This window comes from Brachycentrus maculatus, unplaced genomic scaffold, assembly GCF_059751285.1.
Source record: "Brachycentrus maculatus isolate JH-2025_06_01 unplaced genomic scaffold, ASM5975128v1 h1tg000673l, whole genome shotgun sequence".
Lineage (NCBI taxonomy): Eukaryota > Metazoa > Arthropoda > Insecta > Trichoptera > Brachycentridae > Brachycentrus > Brachycentrus maculatus.
The window spans coordinates 119,702-147,013 of NW_028281405.1; the positions used below are offsets into that span (position 1 = coordinate 119,702).

At 29.9% G+C, this 27,312-nt stretch overlaps 1 protein-coding gene across 1 annotated transcript in view; it reads right to left on the reverse strand.

Moving 5' to 3' along the window:
* LOC148300673 (protein Wnt-4-like) overlaps nucleotides 1-8,669 on the reverse strand; it is a 103,726-nt gene extending 95,057 nt beyond the window's left edge. Inside the window, exon 1 of the mRNA XM_088274445.1 lies at nucleotides 8,200-8,669. Coding sequence (XP_088130571.1) covers nucleotides 8,200-8,276 — 77 coding nt within the window. The 5' untranslated portion in view covers nucleotides 8,277-8,669. The remainder of the gene's footprint in view (nucleotides 1-8,199) is intronic.
* Between the last annotated feature and the right edge of the window lie 18,643 nt (nucleotides 8,670-27,312).

The window sequence follows — 27,312 nt, forward strand, 5'->3', positions numbered from 1 at the left end:
AGGGGAGGACTGCAGTCAATGCACATTCACAAACTATACCCCCATTTTTGTTATTCCAAACCTACCTAGCCAGTACCTAGATTAACACGCTCAATCCCGATAGTCGCATAAAACATACCACTCTCCTTATCATTCATCGTTCACTTTGTGTAATACCACTTAAGGACTTAATCGTTAAGTCACAACTTAATTTTCTCTAATTCCAGGTAACATTTTACGTAAATGATTTTTTCTTTAAACATCGTTTTCGCATTGAAAAAATAAGTTTTTCTGCAAAATAATTATATTGTTTTGAATAGAAAAGAGTTATTTAAAAGTAAGGAAAAAAATATTTCATCAATGTATATATCCTAAAAACGAAAAAAAAAATCAATAAAATTATATAAAAATATAAAAATTATCAGACGGGCGGCTCCTAGCGTTGCCGAACGCTGAATGAGATCTGTGATAACGAGTATAGCCTTATCGTTCATCGTTCACTTTGTGTAATCCACTTAAAAACGCTAAGAATGTACCCTAAAATGAGTTATTTTGATATTTTTTTCCAATTGGAATATTTTATATTTACTCTATAATCTACAGTAAATTTAGGAAAACGTTTATTAAAACAATACATAAGATTTTAATCCAGATGGTTTCATAAAACAAATTTTAATTTGCCCTTTTTTTTTACCCGCCGTATTCAGACTCAATTTTTTAAATTTTTTAAAAATTTAATAATAATTTTTCAAAAAAATAATATCAGTATGATTTTCATTCATGGATAGAAAGAATGATGAATGTCGCGTGTGTAAAGTGGTCACTCAACCAGTCTTAGCCTTGTGCGATATTCTAAAAATATCTGAATCTAAAATTCAGATATTTTTCTTTATCCATGTTGCGATGTCAATTTTTTTTAACATGTAATAAAATAAGTTATGATATTCCTGATTAATTTATAATATTTTTTGATAAAAAAAATGTTCAAATGCAGTTACATGCGATCAATGGGTTAAAGAACTCCGCCCCATAGAAATACATGTAATACGCACTACCTATACCTTCCACCTTCGAGGAGGGGAGAATTCAAAACCTTCATTTACTCAACGCAATACTCACTATTTCCCCATGGATTTACATACTTTTACTAAGGCGAAAATCGTAAACGATATGTTTGTGGATCTAATTATTTTTCCTGTCAATTTATTTGTCATGTCTTACGTAAGTATCTACCTACCTGTATTTAATGTAGACAAACCCCTGGGATAGTATTTTACGAAAATGTCGCTTTATAAATATGTAGTCCAAAATTGTAATTATTCTGATCATTGTTATTACCTCCTTCCTCTTTATTGTTTATTTATTTATTTATTGAACGGCTGAAGCCTTTAAGATATGTCACTCATATGGCCTCAGATCGTGGCTATTTTTGATATCGTGATCCTTCAGGTAGCGTGAATTGGCAAAAAAGGATGACTGAATGTGATCTCTCAGACTAATGCGTGGTAAAATGATAATAGAAATAATGAAAAAATGCACGGCTGAGATGAGCAATATCGATACAATTAAGAAGTGTGTGTTGAGGTGGTTTGGGCATGTGGAATAAAATGCGAATGTAGTTGAAAAGAGGAGCAGAGCTAGACCGAGGAAAACTATGCATGATCAATTATTTTAAACACTTGAAAGTCGTTAGGTCAGGAATCGGAATAATCGGCGGGTATGTATGAGGAGATGCATAAATGTGAAAAGGGCTAAAATTATTTCTAAATACAGATTGGTGCGGCGTTCTTTTCTCTCTGCCTACCATTGCAAGAACGTGGTGTGATGGTTAGTTAATTAGTTGGTTAACAAATACAAAAAACATCCATCATACCTGCTTCATAAGATTGTTAGACTTGACGAAATATACAGTAAAAAAAACATCCCCTTATAAATTGAGGGTAACACAGCGTTGAGTTTGGTTATGAAATATGTATATTGGTCAACGATGTTCTTTTACAAAATTAGAATAGAGTCCGTAGGCGTTTTGTAATTTAAATTATCCTGAAAAAAAATCTGTAAGTATTTCTTGTATTTGAGGGTTCGACAACGCCATACATATTTATCCCTTCACCATATGTAATTAGTCTTATAATTATATTTGAAAATAACTTGGGGCGTGGATGTTTGTTCCTATTATATTTTTCTTGATATGTGGTTAGTGTTCTTATACCCTCAAGGTAATTTAAGATAAAATGTATATTACGACACCCTCCGAGCTTTCGTCTACTGTTTTCGAGAAGTATTCGAGTCTTCGTCAGGACAATCACTATACCAGCATGCTAAGAACACTACCATAGCACTTTTCACATATTTACAACGACAGTAAATATTCAAAACATTTTAAGTTTATCCGTATAATGTGATTAAAATAACTGCTTATATTATAATCTGCATAAAAATTGAATATCATGTTTTTACACTTTTCCAGTGTGTAAAATAATTCGGTTAGAATCTTGCATACTTCTTCAAACCCTTATCAGCACCCAATGGTGCATAGGGCACTACATCATATAAACGCAGTGTTATCTTGATCGTTAACACATGAAGGAAAGGTGATCAGCTCTCCGCTCAAGGGTAATATTGAATAAATATTAGAGTGAAAAAAATACTTATACTTATTTGACCACCCCTGAGAATCGAACCCGGGACCTCTAAAACGGTAGCCGAGCATGCTGACCAGTATACTACGGAGGTGAGGGGGGACATATTTACAATGGCATTAAATATTCACATTTTAAGTTTGTCAAAAAAATGAAAATCATGTTTTCAGGAATTTCTCAGTATGTAAAATAATTCGGTCAGGATCTTGCATACATCCACACAAAAAGCTCTCCGCTCAATAAAAACTTTTCCAATTCAACCATACATGGCTCCAGTGAACTCATATGTACAGTGTCATGAGATTAATAATACATATAGTGTTCTAAAAAAATAGTAGTATGTTTGTCAATCATGGGTAGAATGGTAAATGTTGCACGTGTGTATGTGATCATTTAACTAGCCTATGACAGGTCACAAGCCCTGTTAATACCAAGACTTCTAGGTATTTTCTAGACATTTATACATATTCTAGACATTTTGAGTGTGTCCAAATACTTGTTTACAAAATCTGGATTATCTCCAATTACATTTATTATTTTCATATTATTTTTTGACATCTCATCAAAGATGAAGAGGAATATGAAATCATATTCTTATATGATATTATATCATGTGTGTGTGATTATAGTCCAGGATTCGGACCTCACATACTAATATATGAAATAGTTGTTATTTTATTCTAAAAAATGCAGTTCCATCAAGAAATGTCAATTAAAAACTTGAATCCAATGATTGTTTGTTTTATTTATAGATTTGGCGTTTAATTTGTAGAACTCCATTTTAATTTATATATAAAATGTTAAATCAATAACTGATTTTTTTGAGTCTACTACGTTGTATTTAATTTTTAAAAAACACATCAAACATCAATTTTGTGACAATTGTTTCGCCTAGTTATGGCATTTTCAAACGAATATGAAGATTAAATGGACTGACGGTCCTTATACAGCTATCCAATTCTAGGTTCTTAAGTTATAGTTTTAACATTTTCAGTAATACAAATGAAATTGAAAATGCCATAACTAGGCGAAACAATTGTCAAAAAAATTATTTTTTAAGGGTTTTTTAACAATAAAATACAACTGAGGATACTCAAAAAATCAGTGTTTGATTTAAAATTTAATACATAAATTGTATGTTTTCTTTATAATAATGTAACTTAACTTAAGAAGCGATTAAGAAATTAATGACTTCGTGTTGTGCAACACCCATTGCCTTATGCCTTATACCCATTGACAATACAGAACGTCACTCGATAATTACATGTCAACATATGAAAAGAAAACGGAGAATGAGATTTTCATTGTAAGTTTGATAGGTAAATAAATAGTTTGAGCGATCGGTGTCATATTGATTTAACACATGCCATGATTCATGGGTTTCGAAAAGCCGGAATCAATGGTTTACGATGACAGGATATAATTAGAATTTTTTAAAGCTCCAGCCTACCTAGTCAATCTTCCAAGAAATAATGGAGCGTAAAAAAATAACCTTGTTAAATCTATGATAAACAAAATTTTATTCCAATAACTTCTTTGAACCATTTCAAAGTGTATTTTTATTTATATGATAAAATAACAACTGTACAGTTTTTTCCACATATATTTCATTTGACCAGTGACCGGGTTTCGTCGTTACCGTCATTATCAAACAAAAGCTATACACATAACAAGGCAGGTGTTGAAAACCATAATTTCATATAATTTTTTCTGACAAAATGAATTTAAATTGAATGAATTTATGCAGTGTATTGTACTCGTATAGTAATAATAATTATAAGAATAATAATATAAATTAATTTGAGGCTTTGAATTATAATTTTACATAATTTTATTATAGAAATGGATTTTTGTACAAAAAAGTAAATAATATATGGGTGAGTCTGGAACCGTTGTTTGTCAATTTATTATTTAAAATAATGTACAAAAGTGCATTTGTGTAATAAATTTAAAGTTGTGAGAATTTTCTATAGCCTCCCATCAGTCATATGATGTTGGTTACGACAAAACCCGGTCACTGGTCAAAGAAAATATATGACAAAAAAAACTACCTAGTAGTTTTTTTAAGGAATAACCCGCAAAGCCCCTGCTTTAAGAGGCTTGTGTGCAGGTTGGATAGTAAGGATAGGGAACGTAAATGTGAAAAATACTTCACAATCACACAGTTACAAGTATATGGTATACTTTATACACATTTACCCTATAGTTAACACACATTTACCATATACCTTACACACATTTACCCTATCCTAACACACATTTATCATATACCTAACATGCATTTACACTATACCTATTTTATTTATTGTTTAGGCATTAACTTTGTGGTAAGACATGTTACAATAATTAAAGAAAACACTTCGTTTTTTACCACTTGAGTTTTATTATAGACTACATGTTTCAGAAGTTAAACTTCCATCATTCAGGTCTGTATAATAACTATAAATAGTTATATAGTTACTGTTTATTAATAGTTACTGTAAATAGTTATTATACAGACCTGAATGATGGAAGTTTAACTTCTGAAACATGTAGTCTATAATAAAACTCAAGTGGTAAAAAACGAAGTGTTTTCTTTAATTATTATTACACTATACCTAACACACATTTACCGAATACTTAATACACATTTATGCTATAGTTAACACAAATTTACTATAAACCTAACACGCATTTACCCTATCCTAACACAAATTTACCATATACCTAATACGCATTTACCGTATACATAATACATATTAACCCTATCCTAACATACATTTACCATATACCTAACACACATTTACCCTATAGTTAACACAAATTTACCATATACCTAACATACATTTACCCAATACCTTAAACAAATTACCCTAAACACATTTTCCCAATACCTTACACATATTTACCCAATATCTAATGCACATGTACCATATATTTAACACAAATTTACCATAAACCTAACACACATTTACCCTATACATAACACACATTTACCAAATACCTAATACGCATTTACCCTATACCTAACACACATTTGCCGAATACCTAATACACATTTACCCAATACCTTACACACATTTTCCAAACACCTTACACATTTTTACCCAATACGTTACACACATTTTCCCGATACATTACACATATTTACCCAATATCTAATACACATTTACTCAATACCTACATTCAACCTACATACATCTTGACATTCAATACCAAAATCTTGGCATTATGATAAAAATGAGTTTACTGACTTCCAAATTATGTACGGACGTATTTGGTACTTTTAAATATAATATTCCTTACAATTCAACTATTCAGAAACCAATCCGGGCCTTATTAATAAACAAAAGCTTGATTATCTAAAAAGGGGGTAAACAAATTGTACATTAGTTGATTACAATAATTGACTTTTAGATAACATGTTTAAAATTTCTCCCCCAACTGAAAAATGTAACAGCAAATAAAGTAACAGATTTTATTTGATCATAAAATATAGGTGGTGCATTTTTTGTTTATTTCAAAGATGCATGAAAATTTTGCAATGATAAAATTAAAAAAAAAAATTAAAATGCATGGAAAAAATTATTCAATAATAAAAATAATAAAACTTTTAGTACACGTAGTACTGAATCGAATCGTAAATTGATCGTAAGCTGCAAAAGAAAAGATATCGCTCACTCCTTTCAACAACGTCATATAACAAAAATCGACAATTTTCAGCTATACGTGTTTTCGGAATGCCCAGAAAATGTACTATATCCCAGCAAAAGCGGCATATTTTTAACTTTACATTTACCCGCTACAGGGCAGAAAGTGCTGTTTTTGCATTTTGAAGAAAAGCAATTGTTTAATTATTTTTTTAAATATACTAAATATTTTTCAAATGGAGAAAAAACCTTCAGGTTTTACCTAAAAAGATCTGTTGCATAGTAAAAAGTTCAATAAGCGGCTTGATATTTATTTTTAATACATTGTATTATATTTTTAAACTTTAAAAACGTCCTCCGGAAAAAGAAGTTTTTTTTATTTAAGACTATCTTGAAAGGAGTGAGTGATATGGCAAATGACATGAAATATATGTATGGATTTTTTCCCGTCGGCAGAGAAAGCGAATACGTAATGAAATACCTTTATTTAAGATAATTTTTTTTTTATCTTTATCTAAGTTTTTTGTGTAAAAGAACGATGGGTCAATGAAATAAATGTATGTACAGTAAGTAATATTTCTACTTTTTGCTTTTTCAAGCGAGTTTATCTACCATGTTGGAGGTCCCGGGTTTGATTCCCAGGGTTGGTCAGTATAAATATTTGTTATTTTTCATTGTAATATATATTTGATATTACCCTACACCGGTACCTGAAAAGCAAGATCTTTCTTCAAGCAAGCCTTCGTGTAAGTACCGATCAAGATAACACTGCTTTAATACGATGCAGTACCCTAAGCACCATTGGATAAGGATAAAGCTTTAAACAATAAAAACTTTAAGTTTTATTTTTAATTAAAACTTTTTTTAACACAATGGAGGACATATCTTCGTTATTCAAAAATTCTATTACGGAAATTATTGATTTTAAATAAATACGAGTAGGTATGTTTTAACCAGTCCGATAATGAAAAATTATTTGAAAAGTATACGTAAATATCTTACTTTTAATATCTTATTATTCAGAAATAATAAATATGAAATGACCTTTAAGTTATGTATTGTTGATAAATATATATTTTTTTAACTCTGTTTTTTATGCTTTCTTTGTTTTGTTTTTATTAATTTTTTAATGATAGATAATACTAGTATGTAGAAAAATAACTTTATTAAATGCATAATGAACAAGGAACATGATATAATGTTTCATATTAGTTTGTAAGAACTTACATTTTTTTAAATAAATTATTTTGTAGGAATATAATTTTATGGACAAAATAAATAAATAAGTATTATTAAACACTAAATTATTACTTATAAGACATACATTAAGTCGATACTTGTATTATTTGGTACAATTTTTAGAAATACATTAATTTAAAAGTTTTATTATGGTCTCTTATTATTTATGTAAATAAAAGAATATGTAAATGTTGTATACTACTTTATAAAATTAAAACACTTTATTTTAACCACTTTTTTATTATTAGTACACTTTAACCTACCGGTTTCGACAAGAACCTTGTCATCATCAGGGTTTATTTAATTCTAATACATCAAAAACACGTGTACTAATAACTGTTCACGTGTACTAATAATAAAAAGGTGGTTAAAACAAAGTTGTTTAATTTTATAAAGTTTATAAAATTTGCCACAAAGTATCTACGAAAAACATTCAATAAAAGTTGTATCCTTCATGTACATACATACTAAAATTGCGTAAAAATTGGAATGATATTTTTTAATATGCTTGTATCTCTTACTGGAATTTCTTTCGTGTATATTTTTATGGTCATTACAAATTTTTCGATGAATTTTGGCAGTAACCCTGCCGATACTCATGCAAACGAAACGGCAAAGGTACTCATTAAAGCTTATTGTGTGCGTAAGCAACTTAACAAACTTCAAAGGAAGCTTTGAAGATCAAAACAAAATAAATAAAACGCACTCACCACCAACTTCCGAATGTAATTTTGACCAGAATCAGGGTTACGAACAAGACGACGGGTAGATGACCAGTCTTGAACATTTTGACAAGTTTCCGAAAATCCGACACAAAAAAAAACTGTCAAAATTACTGCATCACACTTTGAAATTACCGCACTTTCAAATGTTTAAAAAATACTCAAAAACATTTTAAACGATTTATTTTTTTGATTCTTTTAACTAACAATATTTCGATATAAGAAAAATTTGTAAATATTTTTTTATGTATAAAATAATTACTTAATAAAATAAAAATAAAACAACACAAATTCTCACAAATAAATAAACAACAATCACAAACCACAACACAAAATAAACTTAATTAACAAAAAATATTTTAATTGACTAAGTGAAAATATAACTGGTGTATAATTTGTAACAAAAAATTGAATACTGTATTTGTGAATTTTTTTAATGCGATTTTTTCGTGGTTAAAGCTGCGTTCCCGCGCGAGACGTTGTCGCAATTTGAAGGTTAGTTCGAGACTGGTCGCTTCAAATGTTCAAACTATGTGTTCAGTCTTCGAGCCGGAGCGAACAATAGCGCTGTGACGAAAAGCCCCCTAGCGTAGAAGGGTAAAAGCTCATAAAAGCTCTTCCCTACCAATTCGTCTGACAGCATGATCTCTAGAATGTTTGCTCTCGGCTGAGCTTAAAAGTTTATTTTTGCAGACGAAGGTACTCGCGTACTTTCTTGTTTAAAGGGAAGCGTTGCTTTTATTATGGTGGTTTGGAGATGATTCGCAGCATTTAATTTTTATAGGTTCTATGATATTAATTTGGTTGTATAATAATGCCTTTAAGGGATTTCCATATGACAGCTATGTGACAAATGTGGAATTTTGTAAGTGGAATAGTACAAATATTTTTTTTCTGCAACTCATTTATGGGAATGACTTGTTGGATTGTAACCATTCTGCGAAATTCCCAAATAAAATAAAATTATTGTATCGAATCGCATATAAATACATCCGCTAAAATAAATATACGCACTAAATTTTTGAGAATTTTGATGACTTTGATCTTGTTTGACTGATTAAGTAACAGTATTATTTATTTAACAATTATTATTTACACAAAATAACTTATTTATGTGAATGACATGAAGTAACTATTCTGTAAAATTCCCAAATAAAATAAAATAATTCTATCGTCTCCTATCTATTTATGTCGTTTAAAACAAAAGGTTTGAGAATTAAGATGACTTCTTTAAGTGGAATTCAACTGTTAATACTTGGATGACTCTACAATTCTTCTTGATAAAGCAGAATTGTAAAACCTAGTATTCGTTAAATAGAAACTTTATTTTCTTTAAACCCAGGTAACATTTGAATTAATTATCTTTTAAACAAATATATTTTATTAATAATATATATATTTAATTAATTACGTTTTTATTTTTTTTCCATCGTTACTGAGCCAATTGGAGCAATTTATATTTGAGAGTTGGTGAAGAAAATCGTTGCTAATTTAGATTGAAGGCAGCTTTATCCAGTTTTGATTTTCTAAAAAAAATATTTCAGTGAAAAATCACTTTTTTACTTCGTCTTTGTTAAGACACCTGTAATAATTTTTTAACCCTCATCTGCCCTCGATGGTGCATAGGGCACGGCATCATATAAACGCAGTGTTATCTTGATCGTTAAGACATGAAGGAAAGATGATTAGCCCTCCGCTTCAGGGTAATATTGAATAAATTAGAGTGTTAAAATCACTTATAATTGTTTGACCCCCTCCCTCTGGGAATCGAACTCGAGACCTCCAGCACGGTGGCCGAGCGTGCTGACCATTACGCCACATGGACAAAATTTATATCTTGATAAAGTTGTGAAAATCGGAAACCTGTAATATTATACATTCATTCAAACCCTTATCCTCACCCCATTGGTGCATAGGGCACTGAATTAAATAAATAAGTTTAATTTAAACGCAGTGTTATCTTGATCGTTAACACAAGAAGGAAAGGTGATCAGCCCTCCGCTTCAGGTAATATTGAATAAACATAAGAATGAAAAAATCCCTTATATTTATTTGACCCCCCCTGGGAATCGAACCCGGGACCTCTAGAACGGTAGCCGAGCGTGCTGACCATTACACTACGGAGGCGGACAAAATTATTATATATATTATATTTATCTTGATAAAATTCCTTTTGCAATATTGTTCTAAATTCTTAACATTAACAAAGGAGTAATTCATCTCAGATTTTCTAAATATTTTATTAATCAATGAACTCACATCCGCCGATTATAATTCTAATCTAGAGAATAGTTTTGTTTTATGAATTAACAACTTGAATGAGGTCATGCATAGCATAATTTTAGCAAATGACCGATGATGAATGTTATTTGGACGATATATTACACCTACTCTAGGCTACTAGAAACTGCTGAAATGAGAATGCTTAGATGGTCTGCTGGAGTGTCCCTTAGATACAAAATAACCTTCTCTAATAACTTTCAAGAAACGTCGGAGACATTACTATTTATATTGTTTTTTGACATCTCATCAAATATGAACAAGAATATGGAAGTCTGGGCATTTGCGGGTCTGACTACTGTCATGGGCTGGTTTAAGCGATCACTTCACACACGTGCAACATTCACCATATCCACCCATTATTATTAACCACACTACTCAAATTCTTGGAAGTTTTGAATTTGACCAATTTTGAAACAATATTCTTGGATCACTAGATCTTCACTAGGGACATCTATTGGTGAGATAAAAAGAAGCTTTTTATTGAGCAGAAACTCTTTTAATCCTGGATTATAATCACATACATGAGAAACGCCAGAAAATATAATTTTCATTTTTATTATTCAAGCTTATAATTTGACGAGATTATTTGTTTACAACATTTTGAGTGTTCCAAATACTTATTCATAAAATCTTGTGTTACATGAACATAACTCCTGTAATTGGAGATAATCCATATTTTGTGCACAAGTATTTGGACACACTCAAAATGTTGCAAAATAACCTTCTCTAATAACTTTCAAGAAACGTCATTACTATTTATCATTAGAATCATAACTGTCCATTAAACCTCCTCACTAATAGAATCACTCGGTCTTTGCAAACATTCTTCGCCTCTTCCACGTTCATGCATCTCCTCATACATACCCGCCGATTATTACGACCCCTAACCTAACCACTTTCAAGTATTTGGCATACCTGATCGTACCATGTTTTTCTCGGTCTTCCTCTGCTCCTTTTCCCAATTACATTCGCCTCATAAATTTATTATTCGGTTGATTAATATAATTTTTATCATTGACCAGACATTGGATTTCTTTCTTGATTGAGAGAATTTACTGTCGAATGTCAAATCGCCCTCCCTATAAAATTCTGTAAAATGCCGTAGTTTAGCTTTCAGGTGATAATACAAGAGTAAAAAGTCATTTCGTTTGACTCTCCACTGGAAATCAAACCTGGGACCTCCAGCATTGTAACCAATACACTATGAAGAACCAATTTTAGTGACGCAAATAATTTAAAAATATATTTTAATCATAATATTATTGTATTTCAAATGCTTTCAAGGTAGGTTCCAAATGCCGCAATATATCATTATTTTATATGGCAACAAATCATTGGCGGGAACCATAACCCGAATGCTAAGGAGTTAACATTCGAATTTTAAATCTGGCGTCTGGAACGAACGAGCGCCTAAGAGTGTGTTGCCACTAGAAAAACTAAATTATATTATTTTTATGTCAATTTCTTCTTCCTCTTTTTACTTTCGTGGCTTTTCGCTCCTTAAGAGTGCCAGTGTTTTGTTGTTTATTTTGTAACAATTTATTATTTATTTTTTTTACAAAAATTTTAGTAATATTATTATTTAATCACTCACCGAGATTTTTATGTCCACCGGTTTCGAGACGTACCCATCTCTTCGTCAGGACAATCACTACCACAGCATGCAAATATGTGTTCTTTAATTCTAATATTAAACTAACTAACCATTCCGCAGGGGTAGGCAGAGAGAATAGAACGCCGCATCATTCTATCTTTGCAAACATTCTTCGCCTCTTCCAAGTTCATGCATATCCTCATACATACCCGCCGATTGTTTCGACTCCTAACCTGACGGCTTTCCTGAATGACAAATGACTCCTAATTGGAAATAATCCAGATTTGTGAACAAGTATTAGGACACACTCAAAATGTTGTACTTTGTAATTTGTGTTATTAATATATATGCCGTTTATATGGCCATTATTGAATAGATTGGATTGAATTGAATTGAATTGAATTGAAATGGGTTAATGATTAAGTGATCTCGATGTTAACACATCGCTCACTCCTTTCAAGAATGTCATAAATCAAAAAACGTGATTTTTCAGGAGAACGTTTTTAAAGTTTAAAAATATAATACAATATATTAAAAATAAATATCAAGCCACTTATTGAACTTTTAACTGTGCAACAGATCTTTTAAGGTAAAACCTAAGGGTTTTTTCTCCATTTAAAAAATATTTAGTATATTTAAAAAAATAACTTAACAATACATTTTCTTAAAAATGCAAAAACAACATTTTCTGCCCTGTAGCGGGTAAATATTAAGTTAAAAATATGCCGCTTTTGCTGGGATATAGTACATTTTCTGGGCATTCCAAAAACATGCACAACTGAAAATTGACGATTTTTTCATTTATGACGTTCTTGAAAGGAGTGAGCGACATGTATGACGGTATATTGAGATTTATTAGTATGTGCAATTGGCGTCATCGCTCCTGTATGTTGGATGTTTCACACCTTTTAACCTTCGCGAATATTCTTCAGATCTTGGAATTGTGCAATATTTATTGCTGAAATAATACACGATTGCAAACTGCAGGCTTTATTTATCAAACAAAAGCCAATAAAGAAATAAAGGTAGGGACTCACAGCCACACAATAATAAAAACGGCTTTTATTATTACTTATTAATATATTTTTTTTTTTAAGTTTTTTTGGTAAATATTACTATTTGTTTAAGTTTATAGTGGTATTTACCAAGTAAAACTTAAACAAAAAAATTATAGATTTTACCTCAAAGTGAGTGCTGAATCAGTAAATGATTTTTTTTGTTTTTTAAAAAAAGAGAACCTTTTTTTAAATTTATTTTATTTACAAAAAAATCTATTGTGTACTGTTTCTGTCAGCCTAAGCTACTCATTATTAGAAATAGGTATCAAATTGTAGTAGAGTGGCTTCGAACCGAGAAACTCTAACTCAAGAGTCCGCGACACTAACCACGGGACCACAACCCGACACAGTTAATTCTGTTAATCATTTATGTTATATTGATATTTTTTTTCATGATATGATTATATTAAATAATTTAAATACCATATGAACCTTCAAGGCTTGCGCTCTTGTCAGATCGATTTGCTCTTATTTATTTAAAAAAATTGTAACAATAGCATTAAAAAAATGTTAAGAATAATTTTAAAAAAATATATATGCTATATTTTTTAGTTAAGTACATTTTTGACAAAATGTATAAATATGTGCTAATCTACAATATATATTATTATGTTGTTGTTATTTTAAATTATGTATTTTATAATGTTTTAAAGTATGAAACCTTTTTGCCAGAATATATATTTATATGCTATTTATATAAATATTGATATTTTTACTAAAAATACAAATTGTATGATATTTTATAGTAAAGTACATTCTTCTTCTTCTTTTCCTAGATCCTCAGTGTCTGACTGTACCTTCGCCTGTCGCTCTTGGGATGTTGACAGAATGAAAATATAATATATGCTTTTTATAAATAAATAAAAAGTTTTTCTTTTTAAAATACACATTGTAAAATATTTTGTAATAGAGACATTTTGGCAGAGTGTATAAATATGCTATTTTTATAAATATTGTTTTTGGTTTAATTTAAGAATGAAAAGACGAAATGATTCCCAGCGAGCAACTTATTAACAAGAAACGACATCGCCCATGACAGAATAGGTACGAGCTTTTAGTTGAAGCTCCGTCTTTTCAAAAAGCTTGTTTACAAAATGTTATTATTGCGTCCTTCGTGAACCGATACACATCTCCGCTTGTTTTTAAATTATTATTTTATTCATGGTATTATATGAAATGACACCCTTTGGAGCAAGCTGCCATCGGATCCAGAGATGCTATCATCCATCGAGCGAGTCTGACGATATCATAATAGAGAAATTTTTGAAAGATGTGAAACTCATTCTCTATGGAATATGATATCTATTTACATCTATGGTATGAACCAAACGAAAAAGAAACGTTGAAAAAAAACACGTATAACGATTTCACACTTAAAAAATCTTCAAATTAGTAAAATTTCACAAATTTTAACATAATTTTACAATGTTTGGGGGTGTCCAAATTTTTATCCACACATTCTGGTTTTCACTCCACTTGGAAGTTACTTATTTCAAGAATTTTTCCTGATATTTCAACATAGATGAAGAAAAATATGGAACGGTGATATTTACAGTGCTTACGACCTGTCGTGAAGGTTTCTGCTAGTAAAAACTTGCTTGTTTTAAACATACATATCACTGAAGAAGCGTCAAACGTGAGATTTTATCAATTGAAGCATATAACATCCGAAATTTGAATATTCTGAAAAAAACAGTTGATGTAATAATGCTTCAAAACGAAATTTTCGGGTGTTTCTTAGCAAAATAATTTTAATCTTGGAAACATTTCAGCTAACAACAAATGTTTTGACAACAAATTAAACCATAAATGTCGAAAAAAAGTAATACGTATAAGATCTTTTCAATTGCAAAAATAACTTGAGAAATGTGGTTGTCAGTGATGGATAGTGTGGTGAATGTTACACATCTATAAAATGATCACATAAAACCGGCTTATGACAAGTCGTAAGCCCTGTAAATATCCAGACTTCCATATTATTATTTTTAATTTATGTTTTACTTGGTAAATACCACTGTTATAATGAAGGAAATTAATGAACAAATGCAGACTTGTGTGTTTAAAGATCCACTTAAATAAATCGTGTTAAAATAATGGTATTATATTTACCAAGTAAAACATAAATTAAATATGGATAGATGTTACCACAAAGGATAGACAAATCAATAATGAAATTCCATATTTTTCTTCATCTTTGTTGAAATGTCATAATGTCTTCTTTTTCTTCTTCTTTTAGGACTAGGTCCTGTGATTCTCGGGTTGCTCCTGGGAGGTGGAAGACCAGCTATCCTTCCATCTTTTAGGTGGTCTTCCTGGGGGTCTGATCCAGCCTATGCTGCTGTCCGCTGCCACCCTCACCACTCGATCCGAACTCGCTCTTCTCACATAATCTCTCCAGAAACGTCTTCTTTCTCTTCCCCATCGCACAACATCTTCAACATCGCAGATTTTTCTTATATCTGAGTTTCTAACTCAGTCAACGTAGATGTATTTTTTTTTTAAATATTCATTTATTTAAACAATAAGTCGATATTCATAACAAAATTTTTCCTATTTTCGCATAATTTGTCTTGAACTTGAGCTTTGATCTTTCCCTTTTCCCCTTTTCCTCCCTCCCGTCCCTCTTCCAGGTATTTATATTAAATTACATATGTGATATAATTACACAAGTGAATTTTGTAATTGGAATGTTACAAATACCTGTTTTTGTTACCCATTAATGTGAATGTATTTATGAACTATTCTGTAAAATTTCCAAATAAAATAAAATAAAAGAAATATGTAAATAATTGTAGGTTACTGTATTTTTACTTGGCACAAACAATTCTCGTATCTTCAAAATGTTTACATTCTATTCTGTAACTCCATATGAAGCCGAATTTCTATATAATTTATATCTTCCCTAATAGCATCTCGCTTTTTTATTTTCTTAATACAAGGGTGAGAAAAATTATTACAAAAAAGATAGATAGGTAAATAAAAGCTGGAAAAAATATACGAAAGCGAAAAATATTGTAGTAATGGGCGTTTCGAACCAGTTAGAAGATGGTGTTCGTCAGCCTCTATGGTACAGTGGTTAACGCATTTGGCTACCATGCTAGATGTCCCGGGTTCCATTTGCATGAGGTTAAAATAAATTAAGTACTTTGGCAATCTAATATTTATTTGATATTACCCTAAAATGGTACCTGAAGCACAGGATTGGTCACCTTGCTTTCAAATAATTAAGGATCAGCTTAAAAATTGCATAAATTTGATGCAGTGCCCTATGCATCATTGGAGTCATATGCATATAAGGGTCATTGGTAGTAGATACTAACAAAATATTGACATGTGCATTTGCAGTGTAAAATTTACACCAGCTAGTACGAGTACAGATATGCTACAATGAGTAAAGAAAACACTTGTTTTTATACTACTTGAGTTTTATAATAAAACAAATCACTCATTCCACTCTCATAAATTAAAATTATTACACCTTGTTCCACATAAAGAAAAAAATATGAATTATTTAGAAAATTTAGAAATCCAAAAAAACCTAAATTCTAATAATAATTTATTAAATAATATTTGTTTCAAAATTCTTCACCTATGTTTTCCATTTTTCCTTTGTTTTCAAACTCCGCCCCTTGGCTAACCCCCTCTCCTTATTTATAGAATAATTTTAAATTTTATATTTTAGTTATTATTCAGACCTGAATGATGGAAGTTTAGCTTCCGAAACTAGTAGTCTTTAATAAAACACAAGCGGTATAAACACAAGTGTTTTCTTTAATCCTTGTATCATGTCTTACCACACAGTTAATGCCGATACAATAAATAAAATACAGATATGCAAACACGAGTGCTAAAGCCAATGCTCCGATTCCGTTTTTCCTCTCTCATATTTACTACGAATTCTCTTCCATTTCCTTTCCCTTACATCAGAGAAATAAATGCATTCTATTCACAACGTCTTTTAATGTGTCCAAATGCTTGTTTACAAGTTGAGTGTTTCGACTGAGGAGTTATTTTTATATTTCGACATCTCAACATAGATGAGAAAGAAAACTAAAGTCAGTTTTTATATATTTTTTAAAATTTTATTTCTTAGGTTAGCTTATATTACAACTAATATAAACTATTATTTACACTTTATTTACATCATATATATATATATATATATATATATATATATATATATATATATATATATATATATATATATATATATATATATATATATATATATATATATATATATATATATATTGTATATATATATATATATATATATATATATATATATATATATATATATATATATATTTACATCTCCTCACAGTAAACAAAACCATTATTCTTCATACATTCAGGCATCTCATCATACATTTTCAAACCCTTATACATTAAACAATTTTGCGACTCGTTTTTTTTAACAATGGCAGTATTATTTTATCATTATTTCTAGTAATATGTTCATGACAATTTTTGTTTAAAACAGTTTTATCCTTAAAATATTTAGGTAATTTATCGTTAAAAATTTATGTATAAAGATCGGCAAATTAAATTTAAGTCACTTTTTTTTATAGATAACCAGTTTAGTTCTTCTCTCATTTTTTCTATATTTTTATGTCTTTTTTTCTTAAGAACTATTCTCATTGCTTTGTTTTGTATAATTTATATGGTTGATGACCTGTCATAGGCTCGTTAAGTCATCACTTCACACACTTGTACCATTATCAATTAAAATCATTCTCCCCATGATTGACAACACCACTACTTAATTTTTTGGAACTCATACAAATACAAAAAATCTCATTGATTGATTCGGTAGTCATTTCGTGGTAATATCTATCCATTTTTAATTTATGTTTAAGTTGGTAAAAAAAAACATATTATACGCAAATGATGCGGAATGCATCGAAAAACGTGTCACAATAGATTTTAAGAAATAGCGGTTTTTACCAAGTAAAACATATAGAATAAAATACCAACTACTTATTTAGTTTTTTTTTAAATAATTTTTTTTTGACCAGCAACCGCATTTAGTCATCAGACTAGTAAAACCTTAATAAACGTCTTAGTAAAAATAATAATAAAAAAATCACAAATGGATAAACTTTATAAAATTAAACAACTTTTTTTTCACCACTTTTTATATTATTAGTACACTTTAACTTACCGTTTCCATTTTGTTTACCGGTAATTTATTTTGAGGATTTTAATATTTTAATGTTTTAAAATTTAATAAACCCTAATAATGACAAGGTTCTTGTCGAAACCGGTAGGTTAAAGTGTACTTATAATAAAAAAGTGGTTAAAACAAAGTTGTTTAATTTTATAAAGTTTATAAAATGGGCCACAAAGTATCTGCAAAAAACATTCAAGAAACAAATGGACAAATTTGTAGTTTTAGTACAATCACACATGAATCGAGGCCCTGCAATCGGAAAGGGTGGTATATCAATATTCCCACCCTTACCTATTACTGCCTTAATGCCTGGTAACCGGGGATGTTTAAAACGGGGTGGTTTTGTTTACATAGCGCCAATTAGCGCTAGGCCCTGAGGGCGGTTTTCTTTCCAGGACCAGCGTAAGGGATTCTAATACTTGTATAAAACAATTACAGCAAGGCAAGATGATATATATTATGTGTAACTTACTTTAAATAAAGCCAAATTATTTACATGGGATTAACGTATACCTTGATAATATAGCCGATAGACGTTTATGGAGAAATCTGTTTTAAAAACAAACATGTATTTTGTATTTTGTATTTCAAAGTTTGTTAACTTTGTGGTATGGTAATATAACAATCTCCTTATCATTCATTGTTCATTTTGTGTTATACCACTTATGTGCTGCTTTTTAAGGGGTATATCACAAAGCGAACTATGAATGATAAAGAGAGTGTTATTTCAATATATTTAACTACCTTCATCACTTATATACTCATAAGAGCAGTCTTTGAAGTTCCCTTGTTGTTTTACGATTTTTTTCAGATCATGTTTGATATATATATATATATATATATATATATATATATATATATATATATATATATATATATATATATATATATGTATATATGTAAATATATATATATGTGTATATATATATATATATATATATATATATATATATATATATATATATATATATATATATATATATATATATATATAAACATATAAATATACTTCTTATATAAATATTGTCCATGGTTTAATTTTAGAATGAAAAGACGAAATGATTCCTAGCGAGCAACTTATAGTAACAAAATAGGTAATAGCTTTTTGTTAAAGCTCCGTCTTCTCAAAAAGCTTGTTCATAAAATGTTATTATTGCATCCTTCGTGAACCGATACACATCTCCGCTTGTTTTTATAAGTATATACATTTAATATAAGTTTGGTCATTTTCCCCCGAAATGATTACTAAAAAGTGGGGACAAGGAGATCATACAAGAGTTGACCAAAAAATTAAGCAATCTATTATAAAATTAGTATGTAAATTATCCCTTTTTATGATTAATTCGTCATAATGTTTTTCATCATTTGCTCAATTTAAATTGTTTTATTTGTAAAATTAAAAATTACAATTCTATAGCCTGTCCTATTTAGGATGTTATTGAAAAATTAAACGATACTTTGTTATATGTGAATTTTTGTAACTGTAATTTTTGCAGACAGCGAATAGAATCATTGGAATTTTTTCGGTAATATATCCAAAATTAAACAAACTCTTTTTGATAATGTCCTGATAAGACGAAACGCGTCACAATATACATCATTGTATGCATTTAAATGAAAGTAGAATTCAATCCAATAACCTTGTTTAATCTTGGATATATATATTACCCAAAAAACTATATCTGATTCTGGGATATGTAAAAGTAGGAATCGACCAAAAAACGCCATTTTAACTCTGGTTTATTTAGCAAAATGATTTCTCTGCTCGTGTATAAAGGCCTGAAGCGAAATGTGCGCTGTACGCAAAATATAAAATACAATAGCAGAACGGCAAACCGCTGAACAGGCAGAGCTTTTGTTCACCCTGTATATATGGCAGTACCTATACTTAGGATGACCATGCGTCCAGATTTGAGTAGGATTGTCCCGGTTTGAAGGCATGTCCTGAAATTCAAGCCGTCCCGGTATATATGATGACATAGAAGGTATATTTTTTACAATATAACATAGGTGTCTTAACTTGAGGGGGAACATCTATCGTTTTTATAAGAAAGAAGATGGAAGTCTGCTCAGACTTCCATGGGCCATTCCCAGGGCTTCTGACTTGGCATTTCGTTGGCAAAAGTGATCAATTTATAAACTTTATAAAATAAAACAACTTTTTTATTTGTACATCTATTCTCCAACCGGTTTCGACAGTAACCTTGTCATCATCAGGGCTAAATATGTACATGTTTAACCCTAATGATTACAAGGCTCTTGTCGAAACCGGTTTGTAAAATAAATGTATCATTAAAAACGTGGTTAAAAACAAAGTTGTTTTATTTTATAAAGTTTTTAAAATGTGCCACAAAGTATTTGTGAAAAACATTCAAGAGATGAGTTTATGCACTTGTTTAACGTTCATTATTCTTCCCATTATTGAACATCCTTATTTCATAGTTTATTTAAATATGTAAACATGTACTTTTGTTGGATTCCTTTCGTATATTAGTTGTAATTTGATAGACAATATTTTGTTGTTGATAAATTTACAAACAACAGTATGAATCATGATTCATATGCGATATTGTTTTGATTATTTTGTAAAAAGATGAACATCCCGTACCTGATCACGCTGTATATCTGCAGGGGTAGGCAGAGAGGCTGGAACTCTACACTCGTCTGTCTTGACATTCGCTCTTAGTTTCTAGTCTAGTCACATATGCTCTTCGATCTACAGGTTTACAATAAATTTTGTAGAAGATCCAATGAAATGGGTAGATTTAAAATAAAATTTAAATCCGTCCACCTCCGTAGTGTAATGGTCAGCACGCTCAGAACTAGAAGTCCCAGGTTCGATTCCCAGGGGGGTTTCAAATATAAGTGATTTTTTTCACTCTAATACTTATTTAATATTACCTTGGAGTGTCGGAGGACTGATCACCTTTCCTTCATGTGTTAACGATCAAGATAACCCTGCTTTATATGATGCAGTTCCCCATCGGGTGTGGATAAGGGTTTGAAGAAGAAAAAAACCTGCTATTTGTATTTTATTACACCATGAGATGCGTCCCGATTTATGTTCAAAACACATGGTTACCGTACTATTATACTGTATGTATATACATATGTATGTAGTTAGATATTTCTAGACTAGATGTACAACAGGTAGGAAGCATGAAAATTTTCCGTATGTTCGAGAAACTTGCGTTACGGTGAATCTTCGACATTCATCCGTTTCTATATTTGCACATAACACCATTATATCTTTTGGCATAAAATTCGATATTTGTTTCCCCCGTATCCAGATATATAAACATACGAATGGAGAATTAAGAAATCTGTCTGGAAAGTGACCTCATATTATAGTGTTTTAACACTGTTGTTCTTTAGAGATTTTTTTAATGTATTATTTATATGTTTAATAGCATTTGCTTTGTGGTTAGTCATTTTAACTTTTTCAGAAAAATGTTAGTATATAAATCACTCACAAAGATTTTTGGCTACCGGTTTCGAGACATACCCGTCTCTTCGTCAGGACAATTACCAGGGGGGCTCAAAATAATTGAGTGATTTTTCACTCTAAAATGTATTTAATATAGCCCTTGTACTTTTAGGGTGTGTATGAGAAGATACATGAATGTGAAAGAGGCGAAGATTGTTTTCCTTGCCAAATGAAAAAAAAAACGCCTCCAAACAGGAAGCACAATACATCAAATTGAACGTTTTCTAAAGCAGACGTATATCGAGGTACCGTTTTTTAATTGATTTCATAAATTTAATTCTCGTAACAACCCGTTTCATTTAGGATTTGCAAAATAAAAAAAAAAACATCTGAGTTAAAGATTGATAAATTAGAACATAGTGTTTTTAATCCAAAATTGATTTGGTATTGTATACGAATATAAAAGTTTCACTCTACGAAAGATGGTAAGTTTACATATACATATATTTTATATGCGAACATATCACATATTTTTTTACTGATAAAACTTGTGATTTTCCATAAGTATATAAATATGACGATTATTATCCTACATATCAGTAAAATTAAATGTAATAATAAATCATTCAGACCATTTATTAACAAAGAAAAATGAAAATGAATGACTGTTTAATAACATCTTATTCTTCTTCATCTATATTGATATTCGCTCATTCCTTTCAAGAACGTCATAAATAAAAAAACATGATTTTTCAGGATAACGTTTTTAAAGTTTAAAAATATAACACAGTGTATTAAAAATAAATATCAAGCCACTTATTGAAGTTTTTATTGTGCAACACATATTTTAAGGTAAAACCTGAAGGTTTTTTCTCCATTTAAAAAATATTTAATATCTTTAAAAAAATAATTAAACAACACCTTTTCATCAAAATGCAAAAACAACACTTTATGCCCTATAGCGGGTAAATATTAAGTTAAAAATATGCCGCTTTCGCCGGGATATAATACATTTTCTGGGCATTCCGAAAACATGCACAACTGAAAATTGTCGATTTTTGATTTATGACGTTCTTGAAAGGAGTGAGCGATATGTTAAAAAATAATATGAAAAATAAACTCCTTTAATTGGAGATAATCCAGTTTTGTGAACAAGCGTTTGGGCACACTCAACATGTTTTTAGTACATACTTATTAAAGTATTTTAATCGTTGTATTTGTTTTTCGAACAGGAAATCATATTACGGTTATATTATTTGTGATAAGGGAATTTCCCTGAAATCTATTTCCTAAAGCGATACTAGACGTTATGAAACTTACAACAATAATAAACATCTACGTACATAAGAATATAAACGTAATTTTATAATATTTGATCTGATACATCCAACAGTATTGGATTCAGTAAAATCAAAGAAAAATATTTTAATTGAGTTTTTTTTTAAATATATTTTTTTACCTTTGTAAGAAAATGTGGATTTCTTTCGTAAAAACCTATAATTAACATTTATATATACACATTTGGCATATCAATATAGATGAAGAAGAATATGGAAGTCTGGGTATTTACAGGGCTAACGACCAAAAGAAAAGAAAAGTTTTTTTGTTAATGGCTGGGTCAGAATGGACACCAAGAGTTTCTATACCGGGAGCTTTTATAGGGCTTAAAACCTGTCAAAGGCTGGTTACGTGGTGTAGCAATCGCCATTCTACCCATGATTGAAAAACATACTTGATATTACAAAATTTTGAAAGTCATTCAAATATGATCAATCTCTTGAGATACCATGATTGAGTTCACAACAGCCACCTATGACTGGATTTAGAAATATTTTATTGAGCAAAGACACAGATGCAAGAAACGAACCCGGATTATTTTACATACTGGGAAACGCCTGAAAACCTGATTTTAATTTTTTACGCAGTTTATACTTTAACCAGTTATTTTATTCACAGTATTTTGAGTGTGTCTAAATACTTGTTTACAAATCTAGACTTCCATATTCTTTTTCATCTTTGTTGAGATATCAAAAAATGTATATATATATATATATATATATATATATATATATATATATATATATATATATATATATATATATATATATATATATATATATATATATATATATATTATAACTCCTATGTGAAGAAACCAAGATTTGTGAACAAGTTTTTGGATACTGTCAAAATGTTGAGAGTTAAAATAATACTCATAATGATTGTCAACCTTTAGCTTGGAGTAGCATAATAGCAAGGAAAAAAATTGCGATTTCCACAATTTTCCACGGCTTAATATGGAACATAAGATTTTTCGTTAATGTAATTAAAATATAACCAAATTGTTGTATTAAATTCCTCTTTTATTTTAATTTATTCAATGATATCTAATGTGACGCGTTTCGTCTTATCAAATCGTTATTATATATAATTGTAATATATTAAAATAAAAATGGACTTCGATCCAATAATTTTGTTTTATTTTGGATACATTACCAAAAAATTAAAAATGGAAATCTACCAACTAACTGCATTTACAATAAATAAGAACTTGAGATGTGAAGGTCCTCACCAAAACGTTACAATTCCATTACAAATGCTTTTATTCAATCAGGAATTCTAGCTTGTAAAATTGTTACGTTTTGGTGCGATTAAATGATTTCATATTGGTTTAACATACATAGGATTGGTCACGTTTTATCAAAACTTTAATTAAAATTTCGATAGAATACAAGTGAACAGAACAGATTTGCATTTAAATTATCTTTCTCTGCAATATTGGAAATGTTACTTTTTGGTGAGGACCTCCCCAGATGTTTTAAGCAGGTTTAATTTTCTCGTGTATTATTTTAGGAACTACTTAGAATTGTATGGTTTCCGAAGTGATGCATCTCCAGAAATCTAGTCTGAGAATTATTTAAAAATATGACCGCTTTAAAATCGACGAATCGGGCTCTTTTTTTCTATGAAAATCTCTTCGCATAAGTCAAACATTTGCACATCAAAGAATATGTCTAAACTCACAGCAAGAGTGATGAAAGCTGTGCTTCTTTATGCCACCTTCATAATAATGTTGTTCGTTTCATTACAACTGTAAAAAAAACTGCGTTTGAAGTTTGTATATTGTTCAACAGGTCTGGCTTAAAATATCTTGTATTGTATTTCCATTCAGCATGCCGGAAATAATAATTTGTACACACTCAAAATATCGTGAGAGTTTATTCAATTTGACATATCGTCTGAAAATTATCTGTGAATTGAAACCAACTTCGCTTAGTACAATCAATCTCAAAGCTTGAGACATTTTGTATTCTTGCTTAAAAATTAGATACATTGGAATTAGGATTAATATTTTAATACTTTCTTCTTCTTCTGCTTGTTGTAGGCCTTGTGGCCTGTTTTTAAGAGCGATAAGCCTTCTGCGATGTTGATTCCCAGCTGTCAATCCATCTCTTTGGTGGTCTGCCCGGGAGTCGTCTTCCTTAGGGCAATGCAATGTAAGTAGTGTGGATGGTTCCATTCTCTTCACATGCGCATACCAGTGACATCCCCACCTAACGACGTATTTATAAACATATTTTATATATTAAATTTATGTAGTATAAAAACAAACCGTTTGTATTTTCATTTGTTAATGAGAACATCCGTAGTTCTCGAAACTCGTGTTTATATTAATAAACTTAAAAGAGGTCTTATGCAAGTTATACTTTTACATTTTGTTTTTATAATTATATCATCACGTTATTCCACAAAGTTAATGACAAAACAATAAATATCATTAAACATCAAGTCCTTTTAATTCCAATACTTTTGTCTCTCAGAACAACATCAGATATTTATGCATAACAAATGGTTCTGAAATCCCATGTCATTATATTTGGTCATATATAGAATACATAATTGTTGGTTGTCAACTCCTTTTACTGCACATTTGTATGGGGAGAAGAATGAGTTGTCAACCAACGGTTCAAGATTCATCCAAATAATGTTTAAATTTACTAACAAAATCCATTTCTTTAGTAAAATTATATAAAATCGTACTTTAAACCTTTACCATAACTTAAATGTAATATTTTTATATAATATACTTCTTACTTTTATTCAATTTAAATTCGTTTTGTCAGAAAAAATATATAAAATCATAGTTTTCGAATTCCTCCCTTGTTGTGTATACAACGCAGAAATTTTCTAGCCTTCCACCAGTCTGATGATGTCGATAACAACGAAACACAGTCACTGGTCAAATAAAATAAAAGTAGATAAAACTATTTGGTTGTTTTTTATTATTATTTATTTGGTCACCCAGTGAAAGGATGTTTCTGCCAGTGTCAAGTATTATTTTTATTTACAAACAAAATAATAATAGAAAAAAAAACAATTAATACAAAATGTCATGGTTTAAATGTTTTATCATAAAAGTTTATATAATATGTAGTTCCACCAAGAATTGTCAGCACAAAACTAGAATCTAAAATAAATCGATATTGCTAATCTCTGGCAACGACTAAAAATATTATATTTTGACATCTCAACATAGATGAAGGAGAATACGGAAGTCTGGGTATTGACAGGGTCTTTTTATACAAAATGTAAGTACAAAACTGAAGTCGAATAAAACAGTCATTAAATAAAATAATTTTGGGGTCGTCTCGTACCCAGCTTCGGGACATGAGTAATTTAGCAATACGGAACCTTATTGCGAGTAACTAGGTTCCATATTGTAAAAGTTAAATTAAGCTCGTTCTGTAAAAATGTACATTTTGAACCTATTCCACTTATATGGGTTTATATTATAACCTAACCTTTCTACTTATTTTTGTCGGTATTAAAGTAGATTAAACATATAAAATAAAACAACTCGTTGAATCGATTGACTAAATACTAATTTTATGGGTTCTTCACGCCATCCGGTGGTAATGAAGGATATTTTTTATGAATTCGGCATTTCTTCTTAGATGCGGGAATAAAAGCTTTAACGTGTTTTGAAATAAGTGGACACAGAACACAGACGGCTCTGTCCATAAAGTATTCAAGAAATTGTCTATTGCGTCAAGTAAACAAAAGTTTATGGAGTACCTACACGCCTAATCAAACACGATTTATTTGTCTTTGAAAGGGCGGCATTTTTGACTGTTTTATTGTTCCAAACTTGTTTGTACAACATTTCAAATAAAATCGGATGTCAAATTTAAAAACCAAGTAACGAATATCACAAATTTTGATGTAATCTCAATAAAGTATTTAATTAATTCAACGCTTCAGTAATAAAAATAATAAAATAAAATGTGTAAAAAGATTAAAGTAGTTCTCAACGTAAATCTGGGTGTAAAATGGCAGTAAATGGGAAATTTAAGAGAATAGAACGCCACACCAATCCGTATTTGTAAACAATCCTCGCAATATTTCACATTCATGCATCTCCTCATACATACCCGACTATTTCGTCGATTATTTCGACTCCTGATCTGACCGCTTTCAAGTATGTATCTGACATACTTGATCATACTAAGTATTCTTCCGTCTTCATCTGCTCCTATTTCCAACTACTTTCAACTAATTTTTTTGT